This window comes from Epinephelus lanceolatus, chromosome 15, assembly GCF_041903045.1.
Source record: "Epinephelus lanceolatus isolate andai-2023 chromosome 15, ASM4190304v1, whole genome shotgun sequence".
In the NCBI taxonomy this organism is placed as follows: domain Eukaryota; kingdom Metazoa; phylum Chordata; class Actinopteri; order Perciformes; family Serranidae; genus Epinephelus; species Epinephelus lanceolatus.
In genome coordinates this window covers 9,676,745-9,701,671 of record NC_135748.1, presented here as the reverse complement: position 1 = coordinate 9,701,671, position 24,927 = coordinate 9,676,745, and the positions used below count along the sequence as shown (strand labels likewise).

Genomic DNA, 24,927 nt, shown 5'->3' with positions numbered 1-24,927 from the left:
CTTGGACTCGATTCAGATGACACTGTCCAGGTACACCCTGAACAGGTCATCAGACTATCGCAGGGCTGACACATAAAGACAGACAAACATTCATGCTCACATTCACACCTACGGCAATTTAGAGTCACCAAGTAACCTGCATGTCTTTGGACTGTAGGAGGAAACCGGAGTACCTGGAGAAAACTCAAGCTCACTCAGGGAGAACATGCAGACCCCACACAGAGGGGCTCCCCCACCCGGGATTTGAATCAGGAACTCTCTTGCTGTGAGGAGACAATGCTAACCACTGCACCACCGTGCCACCCTCTTTATTGATCCGCAAGGGGAAATTATGATTTGTTACAGTCGCTCTGATGTAAAAAATAGAGAATTGCAAGAAGAATAAGAGTATGAAATATAAGTCTGTTGATATAAAGCAACAAAATGGAAATGAAAATGTGCATTAGAAATATAGAATAAAATGTGCAATATGCTAGCATTAAACACTAGTACTTAAGATATTAAAACTATTGAAAATAAAATATATATGTTGTCAGTCATCACATTGACACTTAATTCCCCAAATGTCCCACTTAGTTTGAACCAATCTCACATTATCCTATCAAGTTGCAAGAGTGAACCACTAAGAACTTATGTTACGTTACCGGGCCCCAGTTCCAAAAAATTATTCTAAAGATAATTTTGTTCATGTACAAAAAATATTTGGGGGTCAACAAAAACCAAATTGTAGTTTCTAAAATGTGCGGGTCAGAAATTACAGACAGACAACTTCCAGCAAACTTGTTTTTAACAGACAAATACACATTTTAAAAAGCATTATGATTTGTGTAAATTTAATACGTAATTACTCTGTTGTTAAAATTGCATTATATTTGGTGAAGAGTGCATTATGACTTGCATATGGCTGGATAAATACTTGGATTATACTGCACGAGAGTTGTGAGAGTTTGTAAACGTATGTTCTGATATAGTTTTGCTGTTGTTAAACCTGGACCCCTATGACTTAAGTTCATCAAGAATGTTTGCTGTTTTTGGATTCTTCGTTCACAGTTGAAGCACGCAAGGCTGCACAAATTTAACATAACACAGGGTGAGTAACTGAATAGAATAGAATAGAAAACTTTATTGTCTGGAACCAAAAGGCAACAGAAATTTGTCTTCGACAGGGCTCAACACCAGGTGTACACACGCACACAGAAGACATTTAAAACACATCCAAGACATTTACAGGATCTAAAAAAACACGCAAAAAAGGTACATGTACAAAACATTGACACTTAAAAGAAAAGAAAAGGACCAGCAGCAAGTCATGATCAAAGCACTGTAATTCCTCTGCTGTTGAGGGCTGTTATTGCAGTTGGAATGAATGATTTTTTGTAAATTGTTTTTCTGGCCAGTGGGACTTTGTATCTCCTGCCTGATGGGAGGAGACTGAATGAGTGATGGAGGGGATGAGAGGGTTCTTCTGTGATCAGGGTGGCTTTCCTGATCACAGAGCACTCATACAGATGGAACAGTGGAGTTTGTGGTGAACCAATTATTTTGCTGGCTTGATTTGTGATCCGTGAGAGTTTTGTTTTCTGTTTGTTGGTGAGAAAGCTGTACCAGGAGGTGATATTGAAGGTGAGAATGGATTCTATGAGTGACCGGTATACAAATGATCATTTTGTGGATGAAGCATTCCTTTAAGATACTGCTACATCTACATTCATACACATGTTTCATTTGTTCTTCTACTCCATTACAATCACTTGTGGTCAAGTGCAGAACTGAAGCCTTTGTGAACGCCAAGTTGTCACATTATTTACTGCTGTTTTGCGAGGCATGAGGGCTCAGTGTTACACAGGCAGGTGAATAAGAACAGCAAAAGAGGCAGCAGGAAACATGGTGCTGCTTGTTAGTGCAGTCATAAAGAGTCAGTATGGTGCACACAGGGTGTGTTGTGGAGCTCCTGCAGGATCTTCTTATAGATTTCCACATAAAATGCAGCGGGGAATGAGAGAAACTGGCCCAGGGAGAAACAACAAAAAAGGAAATAGGATGCTTCTTGCTTGCAAAAAAGGAAATTATTTATTAAAGCTTCTTTGAGTATATATGACATGGATAAAGGATGTTTTGGGAGAGCTGCCCTGATTTTCTTTGTTTGTTGATGTATTGCATTTTGTTTATATATGCAGGTCAGACGTTCTAATAAATAATTTCACTTTTCACTATTGTTGTTTCGTCTTACAGAAACATAGTGTGCTCTGTGCTGTCAGTTGGGACAGACTGTGGTTAAGGGAACAGATTTGCTACACACTAAGCAGAATAATAAAAACCTGCTGTTGCGTATCACATAAAAAACAGACCAGGTTGAGGCTTGGCAGTTATTCAATGTGGGTTTCCCCCTTTTCTTTTTTTTTAATTGCCAGGACTCCACAGGCAGCTTCGTCCTGCCTTTCCGCCAGGTGCTCTACTCCCCATACCCGACCACGCACATTGACGTCGACATCAACACAGTCAAGCAGATGCCGCCGTGCCACGAGCACACGTACAACCAGCGGCGCTACATGCGCTCTGAGCTCAGCGCTCTCTGGAAGACGGACAGTGAGGAAGACATACCCCCCGACACAATCATACACACAGACGAAACCTTCACACCTGACCTGTAAGCCTCGCACCAAAGTTATAGTTCTGCATTTTTAATACAGTATTTTATTTGGTTTCCTCAAATGTTAATATCATAACCATAATGCCTTTTTTTCTGTAGGAATATATTTCAAGATGTCATGCATAAAGACACTTTGGTGAAGTCATTTATAGATGAGGTAAGAATATAGCAGCACCTTTTTTCATATTGATTCAATAAAAAAATAAAGCATAAAAAGCACTCCTAACCCAGTCAGAAACAATAGGGAAAGAATAAGTATACCCTGCAACATATTGACAAAAATAGAACATAATAGATAACACAACAGCAACCATTTTTATTATTTATCATCATTCAGGAGAACAATGAGAGAGGAACAGTAAAGCACTTTAGATAAAAGCACTATTCACCATTCAAATCAAATCAAATCAAAGGCCTGAGTCATATCTTTTTTTTTTTTTTTTTTGGTCACAATAGGAATCTGTTAGTTAGGAATATGAATATCGCTGAAATGTATTCTGTCACATTGTTCTGGCATACCTGCTGTGTTCTGTGAGAGCTATGTAAATGGTTTCCATCTGAAATAGTAACAATAGCGTCAGGAAAACAAAAAATAAACAAATAATAGAGCTTTCAACTGAATTTGATTTTGGATAGAAATGTTCTTCCGCAGCAAGTAGAGGAATATTAGATCAGCAACGGATCTCAGTGTTGTTGAACTCATTAACAAATTTGTTTTTGCACAAACCTGAAGACATACCCATAATAAAACTGTTTGATCCCTTTGGTCAGGTGATGAAAAAGTCAGAATTAGATAAAGTGATAGTAAACCAAATTTACAGAAGCAAGAATGAAGTATTTTTTTGTATGCATTTTATTACAAAGTGTTGTTTCAGTGATATTAAGTTCTTAAATGATTCACTCAGAAAGAATCACAAGGTTATCTGTTTTTGAATAATGAAAGTCAGTTTGTCAGCTCTGCATATGGATTTCAGCAGCTACTAGTTGTCAAGGGGTTAAAGGAGCTGTATGCAACATTCAGAGCATATCTGTCATGAGTCTTGGGCAGGGTTGTTTGCACACAGTTCTCAACATGGAGGTGGCTGAGCTGGTGGCTAGCAGCTTATGGTGCCATGGATGCATTCACACTAAATGTGGTGTGGCAAAAATGCCACTCCGTCCATTCATTTGAATGTGGATAGTGTGTCTAGGTTTGTGACAAAAAGTTGAAAAAGATTCAACTTTAGAAGAAACATAACCGATATCATGCAACTGGCAACCAGACCAGAAAGACTCCCACAGTCTACAGAAATACAGTCTCTTCCTATGATTTAATGTTTTAGTGAAAAGAAATGAACTTTGTATTAACAGCTTGTGCTAACTATCCTACAAAGGAAAGCACAAACTCTGAGATACTACATTAATGACAATCAAAAATTCTATAGATCTTTGTAGCCAACATAAACAAACTCACCGAAGACAAATACTCAGTTGCTGAGATGGGGAGATTGGCTTTCTGTCCACCCTCCACTGCCCCACAAACGGGCCATTAAGTGACACTTCCTCACCGCCGCGTTGTCCATGAAAAGGTGGTAAAATGTTAATGTTTTGTTGTTGTATTTTATTTTCTGTTGGCTTCACTGACAGACAGCCTGCAAGCTGCATTAAAGCATCAGTGTGAAAAAGTGGTGGGTAACAGTGACATCAGCGGTCAAGTTCTAGATTGCAGCACTCACTTGCGCTCACTCACTCACCCCTCCCGTCGGGTAAGTGACGGTGGCCTCGTAGGACAAAAAGCCTTGCACAGACCGCAGAGTTTTTCAGGAGTATCTAGCGATGAGAATGAATATTTATTTAGGAATCTAAACCATGTTATGATATGTTATAGTTTACCTAGTTAGATATAGTTTATCTGTGAGATATATGTTAGGAGTGTTTTATTTCTAATTGTTTTGGTAACACAAGCAAACATTAGCACAGTAATGCTAAAATAACACGTTTTATGTGATAGTCACGGCACAGTGCAGCAAATATAGGTTGGTACGATTATAATATATGCGTTTCCAGAGTGTTCTTCCACAGGACACAGGGAAATGAGGAAGAGAGAGAGGGAGAGGAGGAAGACCAGGGAGGGGAAGGGGGCAAGGGGGTAGAGGCGGTGCAGGAATGGCCAGCCGAGGACTTAGTGTCTCGGCTACCCAGAGGGAAAAGGAGGAGGAGAGGGTGGCAGCCTTCGCAGCAGCACAAGAGCAATCAACAGATTAGGCTGTAGGCTAGGCTAACCATTTAGCTGTAGTTCTGGGATAACGTTAGCCAAGGCTAGGATAACGTTAGCACCTAAACGTAGCCGTCACTCAAACTTAGACGAGAGGGAAAAGTAGTTGCAAACATGAAGCCAAAATGATTTTAAAATATCAGATTGAATTACCTGTCTAGCAGAAAGCAGGCAACCTCTGCATCCCTTGTGAAATCCTTCTCCTTCAGGAGTTCTTTCCACCTGAAAAAATCAACGCCGATATTCACTCACGTTTTGTCCCGTCCTCGCTCATCTGATCTTTTTCTTTTATTTGGTGGCGTGGTTTCCCTCTTACGGGGCAAAACATATGTGTGGTCCTCCATTTAAATAGTAAATATATATTAGGGATGGGTCACGATTTTCGAATTTCGAATAGTCGTTTCATTTTTGAAAAATCTATTTTTTTAATGCGACTATTACTATTCGCCGTCTTATTTCTCCCCCTATATTTGACATGCAATTCAGCTCCTAACCGCGCGAGGGCAGTCTAGAATTGCTACAGCAGTGTGAGATGGGCTACCAGCTAGTTTGATGCTCTTCTACAAACAGGAGAAACATGCAGAGACTACTACTCCGTGAGGAATGTCCGCAGTCATTCGGGCTTTCATAGTCGAGCACACTTCTGCGTTGTAGTTTCCTGTAAAAATGTCAGTGAAAAATCCCAGCGATGTGAAAAATACATGCCGAGCAGTCACCAGTGTGTGCGCACAGGGCTTGCGGACGTCCGCTTTGAGTCCGCGCGGACCTCCGCGGAGTCCGTTCCGCCCGAGTATGTTCGGGCCTTTAAAGATGAATGGATCTCTGTGTGCATGACTCCGGGGGGGCGATTATTCGAAAAATTGTCGAATAGTTGCCATGATTTTCGAATAGTGTTTTTGCTTGTGTTGCCCATCCCATATATATATATATATATATATATATATATATATATATATATATATATATATATATGCATATATATATATATATATATATATACATATATATATATATATATATATATATATATATATATATATATATATATACACGTATATATATATATGTATATATATATGTGTGTATATATATATATATATACGTATATATATATATGTATATATATATGTATATATATATATATATATATATATACAGTACAGGCCAAAAGTTTGGACACACCTTCTCATTCAATGCGTTTTCTTTATTTTCATGACTATTTACATTGTAGATTCTCACTGAAGGCATCAAAACTATGAATGAACACATGTGGAGTTATGTACTTAACAAAAAAAGGTGAAATAACTGAAAACATGTTTTATATTCTAGTTTCTTCAAAATAGCCACCCTTTGCTCTGATTACTGCTTTGCACACTCTTGGCATTCTCTCCATGAGCTTCAAGAGGTAGTCACCTGAAATGGTTTTCCAACAGTCTTGAAGGAGTTCCCAGAGGTGTTTAGCACTTGTTGGCCCCTTTGCCTTCACTCTGCGGTCCAGCTCACCCCAAACCATCTGGATTGGGTTCAGGTCCGGTGACTGTGGAGGCCAGGTCATCTGCCGCAGCACTCCATCACTCTCCTTCTTGGTCAAATAGCCCTTACACAGCCTGGAGGTGTGTTTGGGGTCATTGTCCTGTTGAAAAATAAATGATCGTCCAACTAATCGCAAACCGGATGGGATGGCATGTCGCTGCAGGATGCTGTGGTAGCCATGCTGGTTCAGTGTGCCTTCAGTTTTGAATAAATCCCCAACAGTGTCACCAGCAAAACACCCCCACACCATCACACCTCCTCCTCCATGCTTCACAGTGGGAACCAGGCATGTGGAATCCATCCGTTCACCTTTTCTGCGTCTCACAAAGACACGGCGGTTGGAACCAAAGATCTCAAATTTGGACTCATCAGACCAAAGCACAGATTTCCACTGGTCTAATGTCCATTCCTTGTGTTTCTTGGCCCAAACAAATCTCTTCTGCTTGTTGCCTCTCCTTAGCAGTGGTTTCCTAGCAGCTATTTGACCATGAAGGCCTGATTGGCGCAGTCTCCTCTTAACAGTTGTTCTAGAGATGGGTCTGCTGCTAGAACTCTGTGTGGCATTCATCTGGTCTCTGATCTGAGCTGCTGTTAACTTGCGATTTCTGAGGCTGGTGACTCGGATGAACTTATCCTCAGAAGCAGAGGTGACTCTTGGTCTTCCTTTCCTGGGTCGGTCCTCATGTGTGCCAGTTTCATTGTAGCGCTTGATGGTTTTTGCGACTCCACTTGGGGACACATTTAAAGTTTTTGCAATTTTCCGGACTGACTGACCTTCATTTCTTAAAGTAATGATGGCCACTGGTTTTTCTTTAGTTAGCTGATTGGTTCTTGCCATAATATGAATTTTAACAGTTGTCCAATAGGGCTGTCGGCTGTGTATTAACCTGACTTCTGCACAACACAACTGATGGTCCCAACCCCATTGATAAAGCAAGAAATTCCACTAATTAACCCTGATAAGGCACACCTGTGAAGTGGAAACCATTTCAGGTGACTACCTCTTGAAGCTCATCAAGAGAATGCCAAGAGTATGCAAAGCAGTAATCAGAGCAAAGGGTGGCTATTTTGAAGAAACTAGAATATAAAACATGTTTTCAGTTATTTCACCTTTTTTTGTTAAGTACATAACTCCACATGTGTTCATTCATAGTTTTGATGCCTTCAGTGAGAATCTACAATGTAAATAGTCATGAAAATAAAGAAAACGCATTGAATGAGAAGGTGTGTCCAAACTTTTGGCCTGTACTGTATATATATAAATATAGATTTACTATTTAAATATATATTTAAATATTATTATACAAAATTAACATAAATCTCAGTAATACCCTACGTGCTCTGGAAGAGAGTACCAAGGCTAGAAAATCAATGTGCTCATTCACTTCTCATATACATCCTGGTGGTAGTAGATGGCCCCGGAGTACACAATGCTTATGGTGAAAGCACTTGCCAAAGAGACTCTACAAAATGTATCATTTCAGTTTTTAATAAAATGTGTGCAAGTACAAATAAGATACATAAATGTCAGCATTTTTTGTCCCAGTCCAGCCCTGTACACAGGTCATTGAAAGTTCTTGAATTTATCAATTTCTGTTTGGAATTGCATGAAAATAGGATTTCACTGTGTGAATTTCAAAATTTACTCCACTATGTCTTTACACAGCAAACACTTGTTTGCTGCTATAATAATGTCTTGGGTGTTGCATACAGTTACTTTAAGCACTGCAAAATCAAGAATGAAATCACCAAGTAGAAAATAAAGTGGTACTTTTTGGTGTTTTTGGCTCCTATTGCTGTCTATGACCACACTTGCTTTTTTCCTGTGGTGTATACTATTGTGAAGTTAAAAGCAACAGATGCATTTTCATATTTTGTCTGTGGTACAGTGCTATTGAACACAGAACAGTCCGTATATCAGGCTGCAGCAAATACTTTAATGATGTGCTTCCATCTCACTGATACTGTCTCTAGAGCCCATAGATACAAAACAGTAGATTTTATTCCCAAGGGTCACAACCTGTCATCCGTTCCTATGAAAGTGGTCCCAGAGTTGCGGTTACAAGTTCTTCTCATGACAACAGCAATATGCTTCTGTCTCAAGGTTAGCACAAAGGAGGGGCGATTGTATAATTCCAGCCTTTTCCAGCAGAGCCGTAGCCTGGACTACTAATTGACATCCTGTGTCGTACCCAGGTGTTCATGCTGAAGCCAGGCCTGTCCCTGCGGAGCACCTATCTGGCCCAGTTCCTGCTGCTGCTCCACAGGAAGGCCCTCACACTGCTCAAGTACATCGAGGACGAAACGTAAGAGCTGTCACTAATAAGACTTTAATCCACATAGCAAAAAGGATTATTATTTGGCAGTAGACCACAGCACTCACACACCCCACTCCACAGAAAAAAACATCAGAAAGTCTAAATACCAGAGCTGATTATTGGCTCGTTGTCTGCCATTGTTTTTGCTTTGACTTTGCAGCCACTGACCTTGCACTGATTGTGACATCACTACTGAGCACCACTGGTTCCCCACAGGACACACGCCTAAAGCCATGTAGTCTGTGGCCCAATGTCATACACTTTTCCAAGTTAGGAGTCAAAATAGTTATGTCAGTGTTTTTCTGCAGCTGGTAATAGATCCCCAGGGTTTTGTTGTACAGGAGTGGAGGTACCACAAGCTCAGAGGGCCAAATAACCGAACATGGAATGATGGGGAGCTCATAACGTTAACTCCAGATGAGAGACATCTGTTAGTTCTTTGTGAGAGCCCAGCTGGGTGTGGGGTGTGCGCACACCTTCAGGGTTCTAAACCGAAACAATGTTTTAGACGCAGATAAGAAAGAGTGTAGTATATTTTCCATGTGACCATGTAGGCTAGAAGTAGTGCAAAGAACACCGTTCTGCTTAGCAGCAGAAAAAACTCATGATCAAGTGAGTCATCCTTAGCCCTGCTCTGAACAGGCGGACAAGCATGACTGTGATGCATCTCAAACACTGCAGTTGGCTTTACTGATACGCACAAACGCAGTCACTGAGAAACGTCAGCTGCTCTGTTCTGATGGAGTCCGATGATTCCTACATGCTGTTTGGTGCAATAGCAGTTGGTACACATCCTCTGCCTTACAGGGGACAGTTACTGCCACTAATTAAAAAGACATTCTGCAAGATGACATTTTTCCACTGATGAGGCAACCTGCACTCATAGGACGAATTTTACCTTGTTAAAGTCGTTGCTCACCAGTGTGATGTAAAAATGTGGTGCTGGAATACAGAAAACACACATGCAAATTTTCTGCATGACCGCTATGCACACTGGGTCAGGTGCTGATTATCGTTGTTGCAAGGTTTTATGTTTGTCTAGAACAAAATAAGAGTTTCCTCCTAAATAGTGCCTGTGTCCACTCTGAACAACAAAAACCTATACTACCCAGACTAAGGATGTCAATGGTTTACTGTTCATTGGTGAAATGCCAAAAATATTTTTGACTGGTTACGCATGTCAGTTTAAAGGTTAATTTAACTGCTCTGCAGTTTACTGCACTGTGCACCACCTGGGTCCAGTAGGAGCTAGCTAGCTGCACCTGTCATTTGCGATTACCACTGGTAACTTATTCCCGACCCAGTGTCATTACTGTGGAAACATTTTGCCTACCTTTGGCTAGGCAAAGGTAGGCAAAATGTCTTAGAGGTAGAGCGGGTCGTCCACTTATCGGAATATCAGCAGTTCGATCCCCAGCGCCTCCAGTCTGCATGTCGAAGTATCCTTGAGCAAGGTACTGAACCCCAAATTGCTCCTGATGGCTGTTCCATCGGTGTGTGAGTGTTTTAAAAAACTGAGTAGCAGGTGGCACCTTGTATGGTAGCCTCGGCCACCAGTGTGTGAATGTGTGAATGTGACTTGTAGTGTAAAAAGTGCTTGGTCAGATGACTAGAAAGGTGCTTTACAATTGCAGGTCCATTTGCATTTACCTATCAATCTTTCCCCAGGTAGCTGCAATTAGTAAGTGGCTCAATTTTGAGCCACAAACCGACTTGTCGACTATTTTATCACCGATAGCTCTGTTAGCACCGTTAACAGTGTCAACATGGCTGGTGGAGCGAACAATGTTTAACGTGTCTAAGAGGTTTGTGCCTCAAAATGAAGCCGCTTACTAAGCAGGGCAACCTGAGGGGAGACGCAAGGGTGGCCACAATGTCTCCACTGCAACACTGTCCCACCACCATGGGTCAGGATGGCACTCCCAGCTGTAATCCCAGGATGAGCAGGGCTGCTAGCTACCTCCCATCCAACCCAAGTGGCACGCAGGTCAAAGAGGCCAAGGCTGGGTAACCAGTGGAGACCAGAGTGTGGGCAGTTGGCTCTAGGTTGCTGCATGTTAACGTGGCTGGCTGGCTGTCTGTCAACAAGTCAACAGAACATAAAATAAAACTCAAGATACTTACTTGAGTTCACATGATACTTGAGTCAAGGGAGTGCCAGACTGAAAGAAAAGCACCTCTTGTGTTTCACGTCATTCCCTCAAAAATTAACGGGGTAGTTACCAGTTAATAGGTGTCGGACTATCAAAAGCAAAATTAACCAAAATTGGCATCCCTAACCCAGACAGAGGATGTCTAAGGGTCCAACATTAATTACACAATACATAAACTAATAGGACCCCAAATATTATGCTAACACTAGCTGTTGTGGCTAGCCCCGTTCTATCACCAACTTACAGTATAAAGTTAGCATGTGCGTGTGAGCTACTTTATCATTGTAATCATCTCCCAGCTGAAGCAGAAACCCAATTGATTTGAAGTTTCCTCATTTTGTCAGCAAGATAGCTATGACCTGGAGGTATGACATCACTTGGAACAAAGGTTTTCATTGGTCAAATATATATTTCTGCAGGCAGATATCTGCTGATATTATTTTTTCTTCCGCACAAAGGTTCAGAACTCACAGAATCATTTTTTCAGATGAATATCTGTGCTTGATGTGAAATGATTCTTAATGTTTACTAACAAGTTTTAATGTTACAGTAGTGACACAATAGATGCATTAAACCCTACCATAACGTAATAGATGCAAAGCCTTCCTATTTTGCATAGTATGCACACGAGTGTGTGTGAGCATACTTCAACCAACACTGCTGCTGAGCTGGCAACAACTTATCTGTCCCCTCTATGAGGCTGGAACGATATAGAGATTACATGTTTTATAATAGCAACAGGCAATCTATATTCATGATCTCCCCGTTTTCCCGGAACACCAGAATTGCAGCTGTGTTCTCACACGCAGAAGTTACAACACTCCTGATCTGATTGTAAAACATCACACACCCAGAGGTGAGGTTAGCGTGTTCCTGTCTGATGAAACAAGTGAAGGTATTTGAATGATTTTGATATTCCCCTCTTCCATTTTTGCCCTTCAAAAGGGACACGCCTCATTTGGTTTATGTATGCCGTGAGGAGCTCAAAAAAGTCTGTTCTTCAGTTTATCCCAAAAGCATTTGCCATTTGACTGAAACAGAAAAAGGTTGAAGGCATGATGTGCCATTGCAGACCTTTAGTAGTTCAGGGCAATTGTTCCAGTACAATAAAGCAAACAATAAAATATTAGACTAAACGTGAATCGACTTCAAGCTGTACATTCAGGACTGTAGAAGTGAAGCACCCTTGGTACTGCTGAAGTTTTTATGCCGAGCAGAATTAGGCTTGTGATGATTCCGCAGTTATTGGCTGATACTGGATTTACTGTTTATGTTTGTTTTATGTCATTGTAAATTTAATATCTTCATGTTTTGGACTGTTGGTAAAATGAAACAAGCAATTTGCAGATGTTACCTTTGAAACTTCTGCTGCTCTGCCCACTTTTCCCTTCCAGTTCTAACACGGTTGTATTCATTGTTCCTGTTTAGCACTCGCAGCGCCAGTTGGCATTGTAAACATTGTACGAAAATTGGGAACATTCAGCAGCTATACTGCATCAATTGGACGGTTTTACAGTACCACATCCATCAGCCATTAGTGACAGGGAGGATGACACATGAAAACAACCTGAGATCACATATGAGAACATTTTAAAGACTGCAGTGTCGCGTTCTTCAGCTGGGAGATGTGTGCAAGTGGTGAGTCTGCCACTTTCAATGTGCCACTCTTAACTAAATGAACAAAATAAACTCAAAGTGTCAATGTGAAACAAATATTGTTTCATGTATTTTCCTTGTTTGAATTACCTTGTTAGCACATTGTCAAACAAATTCAAACTCAACAGAAACAAAGCAAAACTTACATTAAACTGCCAACAGTCACCAACTCTGGTTTAGTCAAAAAAAAAATCTCTAATTCATCGAGTTAGGCTGGATGTGAAAATATGCTGTTTGTAACACACTGTTTATTCCCCCTGTTTCTGTCTGCCTCTCAGCTGCCCGCTGAGCAGCGACTCTCGCTTGTTCCTCAGCAGCCAACCATTAAAGGTCACATATTATGGAAAGTCTTTTTTTTTATTATGAAGCAGGTTAAGGTGCCATATAAATACTGTAAATAAGTATCAAAACGCTCAATCCACAGAGAAATGCACACAAACCGTATTCATAAACTGTTCCTTTAAAACAAGCCGTCGGGACTTCAGTGAAGTTGTGATGTCACAACTTTACAGATGGGTTCATACTTTACAGCAATAACATACTTAAGCCCCGATCACACAGAAAGCGCACCGCACTGCCTTTTTAAAAAAAATTGGAAGCCACTAGTAAAAAAAGAACAACATTTCCTGCACCTTTTAATCATTGCCAGGCAACCACCCCTTCATTTCCTTACTCTAACCTTCCCATGTAATCAATCTAGCATTTGTTTAATTATTTATTTCACAGTAATTAGTATCTTGTTCCTTAAAAGTTTAGGCAGACAATACTTGCTGTAGCTCTGGTTTAGGGTGAGAGGCGGTCAGCAAATAGTTTGTCAGGCACAGGGAAACGGAGATCTGTGTGGGTAAAAGTAAAAAAGAGGGTGGATCACGGGGAGTTGCACCAGTTGGTCCAGGAGCTTCACCTCCATAGTGGCCTTTTCAAATTCTGCACTTATGCTTCCAAGCCTGCTGTTTTCTATTGAGATCATGGTAACTGCTGTTTGTAAAGTCGTATAGGTCTGGGTATTCACCAGCTGCTATCACAAGAAGTAGCCTAAACATGGACCCACTTTGTTGCCTAGCAGTGCCATTCCAATTCAGCAGTCTATAAAATCCCAAACGCACTGACAGTGATAATTGACGTGCGTCAACTGAGGCACGTCAGTTACCGCTCCTATAGCACACTGCAGGCATTAGGCAACGCCACAGAACTAACAGTATTTTAGGAAAAAAGCTGTTGACTATATTACAGATGCCATCAGTAATTGTAGCCTATGGAAAAAAGGAAGAGAAGAAGGAAGAAAAAAAAAAAAAGAAATTGTACGAAAAACATAAAATGGTTATATCTTTGTCGCTTGCACACTTACTGTATATTTAGTTGTTTTTGTTTCTCTTTTTGCCTTTTGTTTGTGTGTTTGTTTGTTTTTTAGTACTGGGTATTTGATTTATTGTATCGTTGTTTTTTTCTTTACTTAAATTCATACAAAGTTAAAGAGAAATGTGAAATGCTTATTTGTGAAAAGATGAAGGTATGAATTGCACAGCATAAATAAAAAGTTAAAAAAAAAAAGTAATCGTAGCCTATATACATGTCTACTTTAGTGCGTTATATGAAATCAGAATCAGCAGTATTTTAGGAAAAAAAAGTTGCAATTATAGGCAACAATTTCTGTAGGCAGTCACCTGGTTGCAGACTTTTCTTATAGCAGCCTAATGAGTGAGATAAGGAAAAGGATGGATGGAGATGAGAATGTTCTAGGGTGACCAGACGTCCCGAAAAATTCGGGACAGTCTCGAAATCCAAGCAGTTGTCCCGAATCCCGAATCCAGTCCATCCCCAATCCATCAACATTGGCGATGAAGCAGATGAAGAAAGCACAAGCTGCAGCCGCGAGGACAGGGAAAGCACAGGCAGCCACGAAGGAGTGATTTGTACGTTGCAGTGCAGCCTCATGTTCTAACTGTTCAAAACTGTTTTACACACTAATAGGCCTGAATGTACCAGGCATCTTTTATTTTGTTAGCACGTTCATTCATTCAGTCGCGAATGAAGTCGAGTGTGTTTCATTTTTGTAACTTAAAGGCTTCAGAAAACATACAAGACACATTTTTAGTAAAAGTCATAGGAATAGAAGCTTGTAGGTTTTATCTAAACAGAGTTATTTGCATTATAAAAACCGTCGTGGCGGCTCTAGGACAAGTGCACTTACATTGATCACTTCCATAAAATAAAACGAGAAATTGGACAAGATTGAAAAAAATGTTAAAATTAAATTAGGGAACTGATCACAGATGCATTGTCTCTGTGTGTTTTTACATCTATTGTTGCTTTTAAAAGCTGATATGTCATGACAGTCAAGCAAATGAGCTCCTTAATCATGAAATAGCATACAATTAAAACCTTACCTTTTTATTCATTTTAGCACTCTCCAAACAAGTGCTGCAGCTGCAGAAAGAACAGCTCTGGTCGCTGGGTTCTCATTTGACGCTCCAAAAATCGAGACGAGGTAGGAGTTGAGGCGTCAAGGCAATTAGACGCACGTCAAAACGCTTTTAGTGCGTGCCATTTAAAACAATGCGTGTATAAGGAGTTTGGGCCTTAAAGATGGGAAGTGCCGCTACAGTGCTGCTACAGTCATTCCCCAGTTGCAGTGATGGTGCAAAAACACCAAAGACGCAACTGGAGAAGACCTGAAAATGCGGACCAATCAGAGCAGACTTGGCTTTTGTCGGAAGGGGGCCTAAAGAGACAGGCGCTAAAATGGAGCGTTTTAGACAGAGGGTGAAGACAGGTGAATTTTTACATAGAAGCATGTAAAAACGTTCTAGTAGAAGCCCAAAATACAAATATGACACTGAAAATGAGCATAATGTGGGATCTTTAAAATAGCAAAATAAAAGGACAAGAATCGCAAAAACAAAAGAAGCATTACCTTCTCGCCTGACAAAATTTTTGTAAAACTTTAACATGTTTTTTAAGCTTAAAAACAGCTTTTTAGGAAGAAACAGATGAAGATGGCAATAACAAGCAAGGTAGTAGCACATCCACTCTAAAACAGAAGTAAAATTACACAACGACACAATGTGAACCCCCTAGTTTAGGCAAAGATTAAGGTTGAGAGACTTGATAAATACTCAGAAAAAAAATCATCGATCAACAGTTCAGCCATAGTTTGTATGTACCTAAAGATACCTTATATGACATGAACAAAATATAACCTGTGTGATGGCGAGTCAGGCTCACAGGACTGGTTTATGATGATGATTGGTGTTGAGAAGAAACTGGGAGGAGGCAGCTGATTGTCAAGCAGGGTGATGAATCCTCAGCATCATCTCAGAATGACAGCTCCCCCATCTACATCGCACGTGTTTGGTGAATAATGTGACGAGCGAGAAAATGATGCAAAGCACGTCATGGCCTTCCCAGTCGCAACAGCTCAACATCTGAGAGACCCTCATCATCATCAAAGCTCTAAATGATGTTTTTATGATCTTCATTTGATCACTGACAAGAAATTCTCACTTCTCTGCCCCCCCCCCCCCCCCCCCCCCCCCCCCCCCGAGGCGCAGATATGAGATTGTATGCCAGGTGGCAAGGTGACCTGGTTGCTTTTGATGGGCTCACATCAGACTTTGCATTAATGTGTCTCTTATTCAGGCAGTTACCTGAACATTTGCTAAATGATTAAAAAAGTTAGAAACCAGTACTGTACCTTGACACCCTCCTAAATCTGTGGAATTATCCTCCTCTCTGGGGACCTTGTTCAGTTCCTTGTAAAAGAACTAGAAATAATTCTATCTCTGGTCACGCTCTAGTCCCATCAGGGTACAGTAACCCCCTTCTGTCTCAGCTCTCAGAAACACCTTCTTAAGCTGCAACAATTCATCCGAAACACTGCGGCCTGCCGTTTCTTCAGCTTTCCTCGAATTTTTTTTTCGTGCCACTGTTCCCGTGGCGACCGGGTCATCACTCCATCTGGGCTTGACTCATCTCCTTCTGTGCTCTCCAACAGTGGACTGACCTTCCCACTCCTTCAGGACAGCAGTCACTCCCTATTTGTTTTTTTTTTTACTTCTACATGATTTGGCTTTTCTCCTGTTTATACAAGACATCTGAGGACACTTGAGCCAATTCTTCTCTATTGTGCACAAGTGTGTAAGCAGCCAGGAAGATTTGTAACTCCGGGTCCTGCCACCTGTTCCTTCTGGTTGGTCTTAATGTTGATGTTCTTGAAGTAGATTTATTCTAAGAAGATAATTTTTAGAACATTATTTATGCTAACACTGCATAATACAAACTAAGTGAGACAGCATTACATGCTAGAGCTACGGTTACCAACAGCGGCTGAATTGTTGCATCAGTAAATGCAAACAAGTCGCTGTGCAAACAAATTGCTTGTACACCTAAATTAATCACACCATGGCTCCATTAGTTTTTCTTCCCCTGTGTTTCCAAACAGCACATTCATTTTGTGGCACCACATTATAGATGTTAAAGCTGCACTGATGAATGTTTTTGTATTAACAATAGATCAAATAATAATAATGTGCAATGTGAGAGGGATTGCTCGTAGAACCTACAGAGAATTCCCACCCCGCTCTGCACCTTCCGTCAGCGAGGGAATTTCCTGTCAGTGTGTCAGCTCATTGTTTTGGTTTTGTGGCTTGCGACTTTACTGTTTTGATTTACTCCTATCACTTTCATCAGCAATGTTTCCAACAGCAGCTGGCAGCAGTTTGACAAAACTCTGATAAGCTACTACCAACTAGTAACTACCAACTAGCTGGTGAACATAGTGTAGCAGTTAGCACATAGACTGTATAAAATAATAGACATAGCTACAAGACATCACTCTTATATTTGTGGACTCCCGTTTTGAAGCCTCAAGTTCGGCTTTTCGGCTGTAGCCATCTTGGTTTTTTTGGAGCCAGAGGTGACCATACTTGGGCGAAAGGCTGGTGATGTGGAGGAGCAAGGGGTGGATCATTCTCGGAACCCAACGGCTGTATTCTGCGTCTGACATCCGGCAGACGGCGATACAGCCTCTGGGGGCAGACCCCCGATTTTGTGGCATTCCGGTTTGATTTGGGCGGAGGAGGCGAATTTCCGTTTCCGACTTCCGTTAATATATAAGTAAATATGCTGAAACATTGCGATGGATTCAGAGTTTGCAGTGACGCCAATTATGTTCCGCCTCATTATTTCACCGCACGGACCGTTTAACCTGGCAACAACTGCAGCCGGCTCAAATGTGATTGGTCAATATCACGCGGACTACAAACAGCCTACAACTGCAAGCCAGGGCTCTTCTTCCAGAAGCAAGATCTCTGGGGTTTGCCTACAGACTCTACATTCACTGAATGTAGAGTCTGTATATAGAGACCAGGGGTGTAAATCACCAGCTTCATCACGATATGATATTATATCGATTTGTTCGGATGACGATATGATGTTTGCCGATATCAGAAAGTCTGTCACGATACAATTTCGATTTGATTCGATTCAGGAGCCTGCAATCGATATGATGCGATATCATATGCCCATCTAACACAATCATTTACATCAACTCACAAAAATGAATATGATATAGAATATGATTTGACCATTTTATTTCTGAGCTCTGTTTGTTTGAGCGGCGGCGCGCTTGCCCAGAAATGGTGACACAGACGTGCTATGTGAAAAATAAATATGTATCTTTAAGATGACGATATGGATTGATGTTTTCATTTTGCATCGATATAATCGGATCGTTAATCAATGAATCGATGTATCGATGTGGATCGATGTATCGTTACACCCCTAATAGAGACTAGGGGTGGATCTGACTGAGAAGCAGCGAGCAATATCAGCAGACAGCCCATCACTCAAAGAGGTCCCTGCCCTTAGTTATACATTAACTTTCAGCCTTAATAAAGTGTAAATGGGTGAGTTAAATGAAAATTCAGCCCCTGTACAGTTGTCATGAAGGGGGGAATTAGCTTTAGAGACCAAACCGTTTCTTGTATCAGGCTGTAAACATGTTTATTTCTGCTATAACGTTGGGCATTTTAATTAACATGGAGGTATGAGGATGACCTGTTTTGGAGCCAGCCTCAAGTGGCCATTCAAGGAACTGCAGTTTTTGGCACTTTCATGTTGGGTTCTTTTTTCAGCCTGGGGGGTTGCTCTTGAGTTAGCAGCTTAAGGTCCAGATATCGCTCTTACAGGTTGGTGGAGACCAAAAACAGAGCTAAAAAGAGACAGAGTATTTGACTTGGATTCATTGGGAGGCCAGAAACATGACTTCAGATGAATGCTAATGATTAGCCAAATTTGCTGGATGTGTAAATATGCAACTGTTTTTTAAAATGGTAGCCACATTAACTGCAATACATATTACTGTTGTGTGTACAGCTTGTTGTGCTGCCTCCTAGTGACCAAAAACATAAATGTATACCGGTCTAGGAAGCCAGCTACAAAAAACTATTACATTTAAAACCTCCAGTTATCCTGCAGGAGTGGTTACAGAGCTCTATCTTCTGAAAAAATGTGCACTTAAATTATCCCCAAGAGTAGATGTTTAAAGTGAAAAAAGATTAGATTTTTTGAAACTATATTATGGTTAAACACATTTAAAAATTTAGGAGGAAAAGAAAATAGATAAACAAAGGAGGTGTTTTACATGAGAACCAACACATCAGCTATGACACATAAAGGACATCTGTATTATGTGAGGGAATAGTGTGAACAGAAAGACACCTTGAATGATATCTCTTGAATGGTCACAAAAAGGAAATGCACAAAATGTTTTTTTTTTTAACTGTTTATAACATAATTTCCTAAAAAAAAAAAATCTGGGGCATCGGTAGCATAGTGGATAGTGCCAGCGCCCCATGTACAGAGGCATTGCCTCACTGCAGCGGTTGTGGGTTTGAGCCTGGCCTGCGACCCTTTGCTGCGTGTCAATCCCCACTCTCTCTCTCTCTCTCTCTCTCTCCCTCTCTCTCTCTCTCTCTCCAATTCACACACTGTCCTATCCATTAAAGGCAAAAGCCCACAAAAAATAATAAAAATCCCTAGCCTGGAAATCCAGACTCAAATCTAGAAAGATTTTGAGTCTGGCCCTCACCGATACATCCTTCCTTGCTGCAAGTAATTGGATAGCACGATAGCCAATCAGAGCAAAAAACAAGGTGCCGTATTCATTGCACTAAGCCCCGTTTGTTTGCCGACCAGTGGGGCTAACTGATATATCATGCTTTTGCTGTATCCCGTCGGCAAAACAGCAAAAACGTCCTTCCTGGAAGCGAAGGCTTCTAGGGCAGTCTTCTGTTCCTCTCTCAAGGAGAAAGATAAGTGTAGTTGGCTTAGTGTTTCTTCCAAAGCTAAATTGAATGGACCAGTCGTTCGGTAGCTGCCATCTTGGCTGTTTACTTTTCGACTCCTACGGCACAGCGCTGTCGTCATCATGTTACGCCCACCCATTGCCCGCCTCTGTCAGATAGACTGATCTGATTGGTCCGATGGCAATTCAGCGGGCTCTGCTCGTCGGGGCCAGATCCCCGTGCAGTGCCAATTCGAATTTGCTGGAGGCGGGGCATCTGGATTTCCATGTTAAAAAATCCCCAAACAAAATCCTCAATTTAAATAAAGTAATTCATCGCGTTAAATTAAATTAAATTAAATGAGTTGTCTTTTTTTTTTTAAATTAACTTTCTTCAATGAATGAATGTAATGTATAATTCTGTTAGACTGCTGCTAGACTGCTCTGTTAATACAGGAGTGTGCCTCCCTTTGTGTGCAGCAAAAAGGAGAGCAAACTGTTTTTAAAAGGCTAAACACCAACAAATACAGATTGAAGCAATATAATGTTAGGCTAAAACATGAATTTTGGTCAAAATCCTTTTCAGTGCATTTTGACTGTTGGACTTCACAATACTCAGATCACATGAATCAAAAACATTCGCAGCCACCACTGGAATCTATTCTACAAAAAGGAAAATATTAATAATAATAGTGTAGTCTAATCTGTTGATTAGGAATTTGAATGTCAACCCTGTGAATGAAGCTGCGAACCATATATTTTTTACAGCCCTGCAGTCTCCATCCTGTGAGTCAGAATACAGATGTTGTTGCCATGATGTTACGAAATGTTTACTTTGATTTTTATTTTTACCTCCTGTCTAAAAGGGTTCCACGGCTGTTATTCTGACTTCATAGTAAACGCCTGAACGTATCTCACTCCAGAGACAACAGAAAATACACAGGCAAAACCATTATTTGTGCGCTTGTGTGAAAGGATAAAAGCAGTCTTGTTTATGGTGCTGCTAACAGCCTGAGGTCAGAGGGCATACTATTTTACAGGTGCCTTGACAACATTGTTTATGCTCAGTTGCCGTCCCGTAGCAGCATACATAATTCATCGTGGCATGGCATTCCTGCACACAGCTGCAGCCCAACTAGATGCTAATGTACATCCTCTGACCCCGAGTATTGTAGGTTGTTAACAGTTACACTACAGAGCCTCTCCTCCTTTCTTCACAGGCAAAAGGGGAAGAAGCCGTTTCGATCCTTGCGTAACCTAAAGACGGACCTGGATCTGACGGTGGAGGGAGACCTGAACATTGTAATGGCTTTCGCTGAGAAGCTGAGAGCAGGGCTGCACTCATTTGTGTTTGGGAAGCCATTCTACACCAGCATGCAAGAACGAGACGTGCTCATGAGCTTCTGACTCCATCCTTCACCTGCACTTTATGCATTGGACAGTTAATGGAACCAGATGTTATGTTGTCTTTGGTCTGTTTAATTGTTACATCAGTGCATCCACATGTGTATTCACGAGACAAGCATTAGCCTGGATATTTGTTAAAAGAATGTAATTTTTGCCTTCCTTTTGTGTCAAGGCATGATTTCAAAGACGGATTGTAACTGCTGTTTTGAGCCATTAGAATGAAAGTTTTCATATATTGCCTTGATCAACTGTAAGCATAATGTGAGCTTAATGTTTTTAGAAGACTTAAATTATTCTCAGCAGGATGAATTATTCATGCACCCTATGCCTTCTGTTAATAGAGGGTCTGTATTAATTTATGGTGTTAAAATTGGCTGAGGTGCCCACCAGGACATTTGCAATTTAATTTAAAATTATATTTATTAAAACATGAGTTATTAGTTTCTTCACTGCCTGTGTTATACAATAACCTCTGAACCTTTTGAACTTATGAATTGCCTTTTTTTTATATATATATATAAATTCAATTAATGAACATGTGTGCTGAATGTGAATGGTGCGCATCAAGTGACATTATGACAAGGTTGTGAGTAATCATGAAGCTCTGGGGTTTCATTAAAGAAAAAGACAAAAGCACTGTAAATGAAATCATATCACAATCCCTCCTGACAAGGCAGATCTGTGTGTCGCTGACAGTGAGCATCATCATTAAATGCATGTACCCAGCTGTGCGTAAAATGGATTTGCACTGATTTTTTTTTCCTCCCATAGCAACAACCCAGCTATTTGCTGTTAGGATGATTCATCTTTACTGGTGGTCTTAAAGTCAAACAATCTTGTTTATGTGCTTTGGGTATTGCTTCCAAAATAGGAACTATAATATTATTAGTTCATAATGTTTTGCCATTCTCCAGCTACACAAACATATAATTTTGAATTCAGAACATTTGCTCCAACTTGGAGAAACAGTTCAGCCATGTTTTTATTAGAAATGCATCAAATGACATACATGTTTCTACATTTAATCTTTGTGTTTCCTCTCCTTTCACTTTATTATATTTTCTTTAACAGTGAACTTTTGTCTACACGTGCAGATGGAGCAGTAAATGATAGACAGTAGTAACAACTTTTAAGGGGCTGTATATGACATTCAAAGTCTATGTATGATTCAGATTGTGAGCCAGGATTGTCTGTACATGATTCTCAGCAGGTCATTCATTCTGTGCCCAGGATGTCATAACTCCTTTATTTCTGTACATAGGAGATCCTACTTTGCTTTTATTTGCTGTAGAGCTGAGAACGAGAGTATCAGTCTGCAGCCATACCAGCGGCTCTTTTTGTTGGTACTTGGTACTGGTACACTGCAGTGCTTCGAGCCAAAGATTAGCAGGTTCAGTGTTTACTATGTTCACTACCTTAGCTTTGTATAACAGCACGCTAACATTTGCTAATTAGCCCTAAACACAAAATAACTCTGAGGCTGATGGGAATGCCAATAGTTTTGCAGGTGTTTGGTCATTAACAAGTACTGGTTGATAAAAAGTTTTGATGTGATGATGCCGTCAGATAAAAAGTCAGGAGATTCATCCAGAGGGGGATATGAATGTCTACCAGATTTCATGACATGACAATTCGCCCATTCAAAAATCACAAATGTGAACATGACAAGAAAAAGTCTGAATCATCAAAGATCTTAGAATACATTGTCTGGGAGGAGCCATAAATGTCTGTACAAAATTTTGTGGCAATGCATCTATTAAGTGTTGAAATAATTTAGTGAACAAATGAAAACTTTAACCAGCTGGTGACACAGCAGCAAAAGTCGGAGGATTGCCAGTGTTACAAGGATTCAACTTCTGGGGACCACAAATGTATGTACAAAGTTGCATGACCGTCCATCCAATAGTTGTAGAGATTTTTTCAGGCTGAACCAAAGTGGGAAACTGACCAACAGACTGATAAACGTTGAGCCGCAATGCCGCTGCAGCTAATGACACTTGGAGTAAACTAATGTCAGTGTCAAGACAAACAGCTGATGTCAAGGTTGGTATAATGTCTGTAAACAAATATCTGCATGTGTTTGCAGAATCCATAGGCAATGGTACAAGATTTTGGTATTGAAAGTGTTCTAGTTTTCATTTGTAGTCCGAGTGGTGTTGACCAAATGCGTTTGGGTGGCAGGCAAACAGTCTGTGGAGAGGCAGAGCGCATTGACCAAAATGCAGTCTCGGAACCTATCAGCTATCGTCTGATGCCAAGTTAGCACTATACAAGCTTTTGTAAAAATGTATCTGCAGTCATATGCAGGTATCTGTTCATAGAGACTACACAAAATGACAAGCATATGAAAGAGGATGTCTTGGCTCAGATATCCATTGGCTATACTGGATCAGCCCAGAATATTTGTCCTTGCCCCCAGAGCCGATGATTGAGATTGACGTTGGCCCGCCTAAGCGCGAACTGTACCTTAAAGGCAAATTTGTAAAATTCCAGAATTTGTATGAACAGGCACACTAGAGCGTGGTAAAATACCAGCAAAGTGTTATTGTTTTTTTAGTGTTATTGATTACATGAGTTGGATATTTTATTTCATCAGTACTTTGTCACAATCAAGATTATTTTTAATCAATATGTTGATATGTGCATTGGAAGGCTGGACTCCCTCTAAGTGGAATTTCTGTGTGCCCTCTCTCTGGGGCCTTAAAATCACCATCAACTTTTACAGCACTGCTGATGGAAATGGAAGTCTTATTCAAACATCTACTATCTAATGACAAACTCTATTTTGGCTGGCCAATAACCAGACTGTACTTAACTAACTGCAGAAAGTTTTAGACATTCAGTACATGATGTCTTAATGTAAAGTAGTTGATAAATTAACGTATACGATTTGGCAAAGAGTTGTGAGTCACAGTGCTGTCCTGTTGAGACCGAGTGGAGGCTTGCAGTATGCACCGAAGGCAGCAGTTTTAAATTAACCCTGAGAGCAAACCATATATCAGATCGATCAATCAGATACACACCATTAGAACACTCGGGAGCTAACCACCTTTTCAAGATGGAGCTGAATGACATTATGATAACACTGGTCTGTGGGGGTCAGACAGTATTAAAATTGAAAAGAATATGGTAAAACAGTGGATTAATCAGTGAAACGGAAATAACTTTGACTGAGGCAGTTCATGAACTGTGAAGTCCTTTTTCTGCAGTTTCTCTGGGATGTGGCTATCCATAAATGATATCTAACTGCTTTCTTTAAACTACTGGATGAAAAAAGGCAACTTGAAGATTGTAGTCTATCTATAATTGCCTCAAGCAAGAAAATTATAATTAGGTGTCCTCTAGAGGGCCTTGAACTGTTGCATATTTAAAACAGGAGGGGGTTGAGCCAAAAGTGAAGGAGCTGTGTTAATTACTAATAGAATATCTGTAGCAACTGTATCGAGGACCTCCTACAGGAATTTAGTTTAAATGAAATTCACAAGAAGACAGAAAAAAGAATTCATGGGAGATATCGTTTCCTTTAAAGCCGTTGCCAAAATAGGTTGGTCTTGAGGGGAAGACTTGATTGGCAGGGAAAAGCTTTGAGCCTGATGTTTGGCACCTTTTCAGTAAAACGACTCCTACGTGTTCTTTGGGGAGGCTTTGTTGTTGTGACTGGAGGAGGGCAT

At 40.6% G+C, this 24,927-nt stretch overlaps 1 protein-coding gene across 5 annotated transcripts in view; it reads left to right on the top strand.

The window, feature by feature from the left end:
• c9orf72 (C9orf72-SMCR8 complex subunit) overlaps positions 1 to 21,994 on the top strand; it is a 31,478-nt gene extending 9,484 nt beyond the window's left edge. For 3 of the 5 annotated variants that reach the window (XM_033643363.2, XM_033643362.2, XM_033643361.2), the window contains exons 7-10: positions 2,412 to 2,647; positions 2,750 to 2,807; positions 8,634 to 8,743; positions 21,070 to 21,994. In XM_033643363.2, coding sequence (XP_033499254.2) covers positions 2,412 to 2,647; positions 2,750 to 2,807; positions 8,634 to 8,743; positions 21,070 to 21,256 — 591 coding nt within the window. In that variant the 3' untranslated portion in view covers positions 21,257 to 21,994. Of the gene's footprint in view, positions 1 to 2,411; positions 2,648 to 2,749; positions 2,808 to 8,633; positions 8,744 to 11,691; positions 11,765 to 21,069 lie in introns of all 5 variants that reach the window. The other 2 variants (XM_078174905.1, XM_078174906.1) reach the window with 2 other exon arrangements.
• Positions 21,995 to 24,927: the final 2,933 nt, after the last annotated feature.